The sequence below is a fragment of the Macaca mulatta genome, chromosome 20, assembly GCF_049350105.2.
Source record: "Macaca mulatta isolate MMU2019108-1 chromosome 20, T2T-MMU8v2.0, whole genome shotgun sequence".
NCBI lineage: Eukaryota > Metazoa > Chordata > Mammalia > Primates > Cercopithecidae > Macaca > Macaca mulatta.
The window spans coordinates 83,111,923-83,124,035 of record NC_133425.1 but is presented as its reverse complement, the minus strand read 5'-3'; the positions used below and the strand labels follow the sequence as shown (position 1 = coordinate 83,124,035).

The 12,113-nt window shown below is 47.7% G+C and overlaps 1 protein-coding gene and 1 long non-coding RNA gene across 10 annotated transcripts in view; one reads left to right on the top strand and one right to left on the bottom strand.

Annotated features, from left to right (window-relative positions):
• KLHDC4 (kelch domain containing 4) overlaps positions 1 to 12,113 on the top strand; it is a 58,359-nt gene that overhangs the window by 30,214 nt on the left and 16,032 nt on the right. For 8 of the 9 annotated variants that reach the window (XM_077986643.1, XM_077986645.1, XM_077986642.1 and 5 more), the window contains 2 exons: positions 1,228 to 1,320; positions 6,832 to 6,991. In XM_077986643.1, coding sequence (XP_077842769.1) covers positions 1,228 to 1,320; positions 6,832 to 6,991 — 253 coding nt within the window. The remainder of the gene's footprint in view (positions 1 to 1,227; positions 1,321 to 6,831; positions 6,992 to 12,113) is intronic. The other variant, XM_077986641.1, reaches the window with a different exon arrangement.
• On the bottom strand, positions 7,573 to 10,342 carry LOC144338162 (uncharacterized). Its single transcript, XR_013412026.1, has 2 exons — positions 10,118 to 10,342; positions 7,573 to 9,442 (listed from the first exon to the last, which is right to left on the bottom strand). It is a non-coding gene; the product is annotated as an uncharacterized LOC144338162 (long non-coding RNA).

The following is a 12,113-nucleotide window of genomic DNA, read 5'->3' as shown; positions in this document are numbered from 1 at the left end:
ATCAGTAAACGATTCCTTTTTTCTGAGAAGTCCTCCCCCATGTGGGGAGCACCACACGCTGAGGGACAGCTGGGCTGCTGGCGGTGACACTTACCAGAGCATCTGTAAACATGTGCACGTCCGTCTGTGCGGACCGGTGTTTTCCTTTCTCTTGAGTAAATGTCTAGCGTCAGATTGCTAAGCTGTGCGCTAAGTTTATGTTTCACATGACAAGAAACAGTCCCTGTGGTTTCACTGTCTTAGATTCTCACCGGTGGTTTCACTGTCTTACGTTCTCACTGGTGCCATGGCTCCAGCTGCCCCGTGTCCTTGCCAGCACTTGATATTGTCTTGATCTCAGGTGCCCAGCCACGTGTGGTTGGAGGTCACTGTGGACTTGGCATGTGTTTTCCCTGACCACTCATGATGTTGGGCATCTTTTCCTTTTTTCATTGGCCATTTTCCATCTTTTTTTCCTTCATTTTTCTAACGAACTTTCTGATCAAATTTTTTGCCTGTATTTTTATGGAGTCATATATCTTACTATTAAGATAGAATTCTGGGCCGGGCAGTGGCTCATGCCTGTAATCTCAGCACTTTGGGAGGCCGAGGCGAGCAGATCACTTGAGGTCAGGAGTTCGAGACCAGTCTGGCTAACATGGCGAAACCCCATCTCTACTAGAAATACAAAAAAGTCAGCCGAGTGTGGTGCTGCACGCCTGTAATCCCAGCTACCTGGGAGGCTGAGGCAGGAGAACCACTTGAACCCGGGAGGCAGAGGTTGTGGTGAGCCGAGATCTGGCCACTGCATTCCAGCCTGGGCGACAGAGGGAGACTCCATCTTAAAAAAAAAAAAAGATAGATTCTGGATACAAGTCATTTGTCAGTCATATGTTTTAAAATATTTCTCCCCGTCTGTCGCTTGCCTTTTTATTTTCTGATGGTGTATTTTTGAAGTTTTTTTTATTTTGGCAGAGTCCAGTTTATAATATCCTACCTAGGAAATCTTTATGCAGTCCCAGGTCTTGGAGACAGTCTCCTGCTTTATTCTTGATGTTTGAGCATAGCTAGCTGGGCTCTTAGCAGGATGGTTTGGTAGCTCGTGGATCAGATTAAATGGTATTTAATTTGTGAACACTAAGTGCTCACAAAACAGAAATCAGTGTAAAAATTGGGTTTTGTTTGTTGTTTTTAGAGCAACCAGAAATTAAGCAAGTTGATGGTGTCTTTTTGTTTCTTTCATTTTAGATCAACAGGGGGTCCTTCGGGTCGGAGTGGACATCGGATGGTGGCCTGGAAGAGACAGTTGATCCTTTTTGGTGGCTTCCATGAGAGTACACGGTTGGTACCAAGAATGGAAAAATCTTTCTCCCCTGAAGCATTAAGGAATGGGCTTTTTATGGGAAGAACATTCTGAATACATAAGACGCACTCATCCTCCCAAATCCAGCTTCACGGGACTGTGGCTTGGGCAGCCACACAGGACCTTGCCCTCCAAAGGGCCTCACACCGGCTTCATGCTGTATTCCTATTGAAATTCGTAACCATTGTTGAACAAGGGACCCCACATTTTAATTTTACACCAGGCCCTGCAAATGATGTGGCTAGTTGTATCTAAAATGGGGTTTTGGCTGGGCATGGTGCCTCACGCCTGTAATCCCAGCACTTTGGGAGGCTGAGGCGGGTGGATCACTTGCGGTCAGGAGTTCGAAACCAACCTGGCCAACATAGTGAAACCTTGTCTCTACTAAAAATACAAAAACTGGCCAGGCATGGTTGCAGGGGCCTGTAATCTCAGCTGTTCAGGAGGCTGAGGCAGGAGAATCGCTTGAACCCAGGAGATGGAAGTTGCAGTGAGTTGAGATCGTGCCACTGCACTCCAGCCTGGGTGACAAAGATTTTGTTTGGGGAAAAAAAAAATAAATAAATAAAATGGGATTCTCAAACATTCGCCTGATTCAGAATACCCTGGAGGGCTGGTTAGAGTGCTGATCGCAGCTCTGACTCAGAGGCCTGGAGTGAGGCCCAAGAATCTGCGTTTTAACAAGCTCCCGGGTGATGCTGATGTTGCTGGCCAGGGGACCTCACTTTGAGAGCCACGGGTCTGGGATCACTTCAAAACACTCCTATCCGGGAGAGCAGCGGCAGCACACCCTCCACAGCGATGCCAGAAGAGGAGGCCTGTACTTCTCTTCTGATGTCACATGGATGTTTGTGTAGCCGGCATGGCTGCCCAGGGTGAGCTGCCTGCTCTCTCATTGTTTTAGGCCTGTCATCTGCTCGCATACCTTCTTGAGCTTCCTTAGTTCAGTCTAGAAAAGCAAGACACGGGGAGCTGGTTGTGCCTGTTTCTGTCCTAAGCACAGTAGCGTTCTAGGTGAAGTGTCGCAGACTCTGTGATCCTGGTGAAGGCTATCTTTGAAGGGCTTTCTGCTGGCCTTGTGGTGTCAGAGACAGTGGCTGTCTTTATCCCCGGGGCCTCGTTTGAAGCTCTCTTTCTCTACTGGTCCCTTTGGAAACAGCATTGCAACTGATTGTGACGGTGCCAGTCACAGCTTTGTTACATTGTGAGTCCAGTTGCATGCTCTGGTGATTCTTGGTCCGTGGTGATAAGTCTGTACAGCTTCCCAAAGTGGTGGGATTTCAGGCGTGAGCCACCGCACCCGGCCAGGTTTCAGATTTTCTTCACTGATACATTCTCATTAATTCTGTGAATTGAGGGGAAAAGGAATCCAAATTCTTAAATACTTTGCAAGGGGGAAAATTTTGAAAATGTAATTCAAACTAAAAAATATTTAAGGCTGGGCACGGTGGCTCACACTTGTAATCCCAGCACTTTGGGAGCCTGAGGTGGACGGATCACTTGAGGCCAAAAGTTCGAGACCAGCCTGGCCAACATGGCGAAAACTCATCTCTACTTCAAACAAATTAGCCAGGTGTGGTGGTGCGTACCTGTAATCCCAGGCACTCGGGAGACTGAGGCAAGAGAATTGCTTGAACCAGGGAGGCGGAGGTTGAAGTGAGCCAAGATTGCACCACTGCACTCCAGCCTGGGCAACACAATGAGACTCTGTCTCAAAAAAAAAAAAAAAAAAAAAAAAAAATCTTAGTCCATTTTGTGTGGCTGTAACAGAATACCTGAGACTAGTTAATTTCAAAAAAAGAGGTTTAGCTTTATACCAGCCCACTCTCAGGAACTAATGCCATGCTGCAAGAATGAAATCAGAACAGCGCCCAGCCACTCACGAGAGATCTGTCTCCTGAACCACACCCCTCTCCCAGCCCCTCCCAGCACTGCCGCCCCGACACACACCCCTCTCCCAGCACTGCCGCCCCCTGACACACACCCCTCTCCCAGCACTGCCGCCCCGACACACACCCCTCTCCCAGCCCCCTCCCAGCACTGCCGCCCCCTGACACACAACCCTTTCCCAGCCCCTCCCAGCACTGCCGCCCCCTGACACACACCCCTCTCCCAGCCCCTCTCCCAGCGCTGCCGCCCCCTGACACACACCCCTCTCCCAGCCCCCTCCCAGCACTGCCGCCCCCTGACACACACCCCTCTCCCAGCCCCTCTCCCAGCGCTGCCGCCCCCTGACACACACCCTTCTCCCAGCCCCTTTTCCAGCACTGCCGCCCCCGACACCCCTCCCAGCCCCTTTCCCAGCACTGCCGCCCCCTGACACACACCCCTCCCAGCCCCTCTCCCAGCGCTGCCATTCTGGGGATCACATTTCAGCATGAGTTTTGGTGGGGACAAACTCAAACCATAACAAGTAATGGTTTTGTGTCCTTGAAGGAGTTGGTTGGATGCAACAGTGCTGTAATTTTGTATGGTTTTTTTAAAAGTTTTTTAAACTTTTTTTTTTAAACATTTTTAAACTTTTTTTTTTTTTTTTAAACTTTTTTAAAAAAGTGTTTTTACACTCAATCTCTTCAAGACCAAGCTGTCACTAGCAGGTCATCATCTCACATTAAAGATGAGGAAGTCAAGGTAACTAGTAAGTAGTTGAATAAGTAGTCGAATAATAAATAGTCAAATAATAAGCAGTCGAATAAGAAGTAGTCAAATAAGTAGTTGAATAATAGTCGAATAATAAGTAGTCAAATAAGTAGGCAAATAGTTGAATAATAAGTTGAATAATTAGTTGAATGAATAATACATAGTTGGATAATAAGTGGTTGGATAGTAAGTAGTTAATAAAAAGTTGAATAATAGGTAGTTAAATGAATAACAAGTAGTTGAACTGCTGGTTTTCAGTGGGTCCCATTCCCTGCCCCAGCTGGCTCTGACTTCCTGTACCAGGTGACTGACTGGTTGCTTACTGCCATTTTGGAGAAGAGAGCCTGGGCCAGTTAAAAAAAATTTTATATGACTACATGTAGTCATTTATGTTCATTCTTTTTTTTTTTTTGAGACAGAGTCTCGTTCTGTTGCCCAGACTGGAGTGCAGTGGTGCGATCTCGGCTCACTGCAACCTCTGCCTCCCGGGTTCAAGCAATTGTCTTGCCTCAGCCTCAGTAGTTGGGACTACAGGTGTGCACCACCATGCCCAGCTAATTTTTATATTTTTAGTAGAGACAGGGTTTCACTATGTTGGCCAGTTTGGTCTCAAACTCCTGACCTTGTGGTCCACACACCTCGGCCTCCCAAAGTGCTGGGATTATAGGCGTGAGCCACTGCGCCCAGCCTTGTGTTCATTCTTAAAATTTATTTTAAAACAATTGTCAGAATGCAGACATGGGATTCATGAACTTGTCAGAGCATTAATCCATCACCTACTATGTGTAGGACAGTGAGATTGTACAGCCCCTTCCTCCTTTGAATTTACAAGTTATAAATCAAATCATAATTCATGTTTGAAGTTGCAACCACTTTAAAATCAGAACTTTGTTCAAAGCTATTGTTATCTTGTTTAAAATTATTTAGATGCCAACTTTGAGTTTTCCTTAAACACTATTCTGCATTTATAGAGAAAATATTCTGTATTTGTCTTACGTGCAAAGTAGAATCTTTGTACTGAAAATCTGCAACGTGAAATCAGAAAAAACAGTGGTCTGTAGCAGTCTTCTAAAGACTACAAGCTTCCACATTTCCACATTCCTCAGATTCTACTTATGTTAAGAGCTATGGTCCTGCAAAGGGTGTGGTCAGAGTTGCAGTCAGCAAGTTCAGGTTATCTTTTCTTTCTTATTTTTTTGAGACGGAATCTCACTTTGTCACCCAGGCTTGAGTGCAGTGGTGCGATGTCAGCTCACTGCAGCCTCCGCCTCCCAGGTTCAAACTATTCTCGTGCCTCAGCCTCCTGAGTAGCTGGGATTATAGGCACCTGCCCTCATGCCTGGCTACTTTTTTGTGTTTTTAGTAAAGAGGAGGTTTCACCATATTGGCCAGGCTGGTTTTGAACTCCTGGTCTCAAGTGATCCACCTGCCTCAGGCTACCAAAGTGTTGGGATTACAGGCGTCAGCCACTGCACCCAGCCTGTTCTGTTTATCTTAAGACCAGGTGTGGCAGCTGGTGCTGGGTAAACGCCCTGTGACTTTTCCTGCTTCACACAAAACAGGAACAAACAGAAAACTGGGCAGTGGAGACTTGCGCTAGAGCTATTTGCTCTTCCATGCTTTCCTTAAAAAATCGGTTTAGCTCTCCTTTTTGAGTAGCTGGAGAGCAGCCTCTTACCCTTTCACAATTATTCTGTCAAAGTTCCACATTAGGACGGGACGCTCTGGGTGTGCCTCTGAGTCTCCCCATGCCTGCAGCAAAGCTGCCACTTCCCTGTTCGGCCCAGTCTGTGTGCTGGGTCCGGCAGGCACTGAGCAGGGTAGGGCTGTGGGGCCTCCTTGCCACGCTGTGATCTCTGGGTCCGGCAGGCACTGAGCAGGGCAGGGCTGTGGGGCCTCCTTGCCACGCTGTGATCTCGGGCAGAGGATCGGTTTCTGTGGTCTTCAGTTTCCTGGAGCGCCCAGTCCCTTCGCTCACGCCTCCAGTCCACTCTGGGGCCTTACCGCACTTCCTGCCAGGCTGTTCACCGCTCCGTTCTGATCATTCTGTTAGAGGTGTCATTCATTGCTGCCCTTACAGTTGCACACCTAGTAACCTAATGGAATTATTTGTGATTGTGTTAACTGTAAGAAAATGCAGTATGACTTTCAGATTGAATTCTTCTGCCTCTGTGGGCCAGCATTATTTCCGGTTTTCAAATGCAAACTCACACGTGCTTGTGGTCCTTTTAAATAAATTCAAACTTGAATTAAACAGGTGACTTGGTAAAAATGTTGCGCTGTCTCCAGGTAGATTGCGTCAAGATTGAGTTTGAGGAGACCTGGCTGGTGTCTCTGGCTTCTTGCAGGGAAAGCACCCATGTTTCTGTGTTGATTGTTGTGTTGGTGTGAGAGCAGAGGAGAGAAATGGTTTGAGTTTTTTCCCAAATAGTAGAAAATTTGGCCGGGCGCGGTGGCTCAAGCCTGTAATCCCAGCACTTTGGGAGGCCGAGACGGGCGGATCACGAGGTCAGGAGATCGAGACCATCCTGGGTAACACAGTGAAACCCTGTCTCTACTAAAAATACAAAAACTTAGCCGGGCGAGGTGGCGGGCGCCTGTAGTCCCAGCTACTCGGGAGGCTGAGGCAGGAGAATGGCGTGAACCCGGGTGGCAGAGCTTGCAGTGAGCTGAGATCCGGCCACTGCACTCCAGCCTGGGTGACAGAGCGAGACTCCGTCTCAAAAAAAAAAAAAAAAAAAAAAAAAGTAGAAAATTTACCTTTAATTTAAATCAGGTTCAGTTTTTAATGTCAGGGCTTTTCCCAGTGTTACGGACCCTGACAGTTGGTGTTACTTCGTTCTAACCAGGGATTACATCTACTACAATGATGTGTACGCCTTTAATCTGGACACCTTCACATGGAGCAAGCTGTCCCCGTCAGGCACGGGGCCCACACCCAGATCAGGCTGCCAGATGTCCGTCACTCCCCAGGGCGGCATCGTCATCTACGGGGGCTACTCGAAACAGGTAAGGCGCGGGGTGGGGAAACAGGTAAGGCACAGGATAGGGAGACAGGTAAGGCGTGGGGTGGGGAGACAGGTAAGGCGTGGGGTGGGGAGACAGGTAAGGCGCGGGGTGGGGAGACAGGTAAGGCACAGGATAGGGAGACAGGTAAGGCACAGGATAGGGAGACAGGTAAGGCGCGGGGTGGGGAGACAGGTAAGGCGTGGGGTGGGGAGACAGGTAAGGCACAGGATAGGGAGACAGGTAAGGCGCGGGTTGAGGAAACAGGTAAGGCGCGGGGTGGGGAAACAGGTAAGGCACAGGATAGGGAGACAGGTAAGGCGTGGGGTGGGGAGACAGGTAAGGCGCGGGGTGGGGAGACAGGTAAGGCGCGGGGTGGGGAGACAGGTAAGGCACAGGATAGGGAGACAGGTAAGGCGTGGGGTGGGGAGACAGGTAAGGCGTGGGGTGGGGAAAGAGGCGCTACTGTCTGTGGTCTCTTCAGTTTCATGAACATTGAAACTTTCACATGGGATTACTCTGGTTTAATATAAACAATTCTAATATAAACAGTTCTTTATGTTGAATTAGAAGTAGAGATAGTGTTAATCGGCTCCACCGTGAACTTGGTGCGACTGTTGGGGCCGTGTTCTGTTCTCCACACCCCTCCGCAGTGCGGTGTGAGCGATTCTGTGTTCTGAGGGTCTCCTTCCTGCACCGCGGGTGCTCACTGCTGTGTAGTATTCCCTGTGGAATGAAATTCTCCTCGCTCCTGTTAACGGGCTTGTTTCTTCTGTAGCCTGAGAGCAGTGCTGGCAGGAATGTTCGCGCCCGCACCGGAGCCTCCTGCTGGTGGAGTGTGTGCTCCGCACATGTGCTGGCATCTCCCGCTCGTGGAGCGTGTGCTCCTCACACGTTCATTGCTGCTTCATGCTGAGGTGTTCCATTATGTGACTGTCCCACAGTTGGTGGTTCTGTTTTTCATCGGTGGACACCCGGGCTGTTTCCATTCTTCAGAAGACACAGCCTTTGGAAGCAGCTGTGACTAAAGCTGCTCTGAGCATGTCCATACGAATCTTTTGAGTGGCTACATGCGTTGGTTTATCTTGGGTAAGTGGCTGGTTCCACTTGTGCTGGAAATGTCGGGGAGTTCCGGTTGCTCCCTGTTCTTACCAGCCCTGATGGCGTCAGTCTTTCCATTTTTAGCTATTCTGGTGGATGGGTGGTACCTCATGTTTTAATTCACATTTCTCCATGACTGCTGGTGTTGGGCGCTTTTCATGAGCTTATCTTCCCTGAAGTGTGTGTTCACGTCGTCTGCTATTTTTAATGGGCTGTATTTTTGTTAGTGAGTTGCAGAAGGTGACATTCTGGATACCTGTCCTTTTCAGGTGTGTGGACCCTCACAGTAGTGGCATGGCTAGTCACCTTCTGAAGTGTTTGTTGATAAGTAGAAGCTTTGAGTTTTGATAAAATCTAATTTATTACGTTTTTCTTTTGTGATTATTGCTGTCTGTGATACAGGAAGACCTTGTTTACCTCCAGTAACAAAGATTTTCTTATATTTTTTCTCTAAAAATTACATGGTTTTACAGTTAGTCCTGTGATCTACCTTGGACTAATTCTCAAGAGTAGCACGAGGTGGGTATTGAGGCTCATCTGTTTCCCCCATATAGATACCCATCTCAGCATCATCTGTTGAAAAGGCTTTTTAGGCCGGGGACAGTGGCTCACGCCTGTAATGCCAGCACTTTGGAAGGCCGAGGTGGATGGATCACTTGAGGTCAGGAGTTCGAGATCAGCCTGGGCAACATGGTGAAACCCTGTCTCTACTAAAAAATACAAAAATTAGCCGGGCGTGGTGGGGCGTGTCTGTAATCCCAGCTACTCAGGAGGCTGAGGTAGGAGAATCACTTGAACCCGGGAGGTGGAGGTTGCAGTGAGCCAAGATTGTGCTACTATGTTCCAGCCTGGGCAATAGAGCAAGACTCTGTCTCAAAAAAAAAAAAAAAGAAAGAAAAAAGAAAAGGCTTTTTATTCTCCGTTGAATACCTTAGGAACCTTTGTTGAAAATCACATGCCTGTGGGAACATAGGTCTGTTTCTCCGTTCGGATCCACGTCCGTCCTGACGCCAGTGTCCCACCAGCCTCGTTTTTACGCCTTTCTAGTAACTCCTGAAATACAAGTCATTCAGCTGCTGCTTTTTCAAAGTCGTTTTGACTATTCTAGCTTCTTAACATTTCTGTATACATTTTAGCATGAGCTTATTAATTTCTACCAAAAAGGGGGCAAAAAGCCTTTTCAGAAGCCTGCTGGAAATCTGATTAGAGTTGTTTTAGATCTGTAGATGAATCTGGGGGAGATTTGATGTCTTTGAGTCTTCCAGTTCTTGAACATGGATTCTCTCTCAATTTATTTTGGTTTGCTTTAATTTCTTTCTTTCTTTTTTTTTTTTTTTGAGAGAAGGTCTCACTCTTTCACCCAGGCTGGAGTGCAGTGGCACAATCACGGCTCACTGCAGTCTCTACCTGGGCTCAAGTGATCTCCCGCCTCAGCCCCACAAATAGCTGGGACCATCATGCCCAGCTAATTTTTGTGTTTTTTTGGTAGAGATAGGATTTTGCCACGTCATCCAGACTAGTCTCGAACTACTGGGCTCAAGCAGTTTGCCCACCTCAGCCTCCCAGAGTGCTGGGATTACAGGCATAAGCCGCCACACCCGGCCAGTTTCCTTTACTCTCTTTCAGCAGTGTTTTTTTATTTCTCAGTGTAAAGGACTTATATATATTTTATTAAATTTATGTTTATTGATGTGAGTGGAATTCTTGAAATTATACTTTCCGATTATTTCCCGCTAGTGTATAAAAACACATTTTAGGCCAGGCACGGTGGCTCACGCCTGTAATCCCAGCATCCCAGTGCTTTGGGAGGCCAAGGCTGCGGATCATGAGGGCAGGAGATCGAGACCATCCTGGCCAACACGGTGAAACCCTGCCTCTACTAAAAATACCAAAAAAAAAAGAAAAAGAAAAAAAAGCTGGGCATGGTGGCACGCACCTGTGGTCCCAGCTTCTCTGGAGGCTGAAGCAGGAGAGTAGCTTGAACCCAGGAGGCAGACGTTGCAGTGAGCCGAGATCATGCCACTGCACTCCAGCCTGGGCGACAGAAGCGAGACTCCATCTCAAAAAAAAAACCAAAAAAACCCAAAATTAGTTGGGGGTGGTGGCACATGCCTGTAATCCCAGCCACTTGGGGGACTGAGGCAGGAGAATCACTTGAACCCCGGAGGTGGAAGTTGTGGTGAGCTGAGATTGCACCATTGCACTCCAGCCTGGGCAACGAGAGTGAAACTCTGTCTCAAAAAAAAAAAAAAACCCACATTTTGTGTTTTTTTGTATATTCACCTTGCATTTTGTGATCATGCTGAATTCACTTATTTTTACTAGTTTCAGATTCATTAAGATTATGAAAGCAATCGTAATAGCGCAAATGGGGCAGTTTTACTTACTCCTTTCTTATCGTTGTGCCTTTCATTTCTTCATCTTGTCTTCCTGCAGTAGCTGGGACTCCAGCAGTGTTGAATGGAGGTGTGCAGAGTGAGATTGCCGGGGCTGTTCTGTCTTTGGAGGTCTGTGCCTAGCCACAGACCACTGGCTGTGGCTGCTTCCCAGATGTCCTTTAAGTTCTGTTCTGTTCTTCTATGAATTTCTATTATGAATGAGTGCATAGATTTTGTTAAATCCATTTATTGATTGTATGGTTTTTCTCTTTTGTTCAGTTTTTTAAAACTGTTTTAATTACATTTTACAAGTTTTATCAATGAATTTAAAATATTTTCTCATTTCCCTTGTGGCTTCATTGAACTGTGGATTACTTCAGAGCGCGTTGTTTAATTTCAAGTCATTGAGATTTTCCACAGTCTTATTGGTCGTGACTTCTGCTTATTCCATGGTGACTAGAAAACGTATTGTTTGTGAATTCAGAATGGCATTTCTGCCTGTTGCCAGGATGTTGAGATGCAGCAGCTTTCTGTGTGTTGAGCCTGGCGTCTGCAGCCTGAATGATGGCCAGTTATTCTGTGAGGTTATTCATCTGTGGTCAGTTACTCATCTGTGAGGTGCTTTGAGGTTTCTGTCTCGGTGATCGTGGCATTTGCAAGTGTGTTTCTTCCCCTCCGGTCCTCACATTCGTTCCTTCTTCCTGTCCGCTATGCTGTGTTCAGTGTCCTGAGATGGGGTCTTCCCTGTACACTGTGAAGAAAGGCTGGCCCAATATTTCTGGGCTGATTTGTGAGCAGAGCTCCCTAGAGGAAGACAGCTGAACTCCGCCAGAGTCCACCTAGGTCTTTCTGAGTGGACGTGTCCTCCAGCCTGTGATTGCGAGACCATGGACAGCATCCCGTGCCTCAGTTTCCCTCTGTGTGTTGCAAGTGGAGATGTGGCTCTAAACCCCCTTCTTCCCTATAGTCCTTCCCACCAGGGGATTTGCTTTCTTGCAGCTGTAGAAAAATGGTCTTTGCTTTTTAATTTCATCTGCAAAACGCAGAAAAAGTCGAATGCTTATTTGGTGCACATCAAGTCTTATTTTAGATGGTCAAGTTTAGGATTTCGGGATGTGTTACTGAGTGTTTCTTCATAAAGTGTGGGACTTGGGGTCTCTGTAAGCTTTACATTTCATCCCTGCTTGGCCAAGAGTGCAGCTGAGAGGACCAAGTGAGTACTGACTGCCCTAGAGCAGGGCAGTGCCTTGGGTTGCTGGACCCAGACAGACCCGCGAAGAGGGAGGCATGGCGTGGGCTGGGACCAAGGGGAGAGGGGAAGGAGATGGTTAGGGTGAGTTTTTGAACAAGGACATGTTTATGAGCAAAGGAGCAGGGATGGAAACGTGGAGAGTACGTCTGGTGGAAGTTGGTAAGCCCACTGTGGCTGGAATTCAGAGGTCTGTGAGGGTGGCGAGAGCCCAGGGCTGGGAAGGGCAGTATGTCAGGAGGCATTGAGCTCCTCCCTCGGGAACCGGTTCCAGCAAGGCAGTACCTGAGAGGGAGGGGTGCTGAGCTGGCATCAACAGTGCAGGGTTCCGGGGGCGGGGGCTGGCAGGGCAGATGAGTTAAGGGGCAGCAAGCCTGGTAACGGCCGTTGTGCAGTA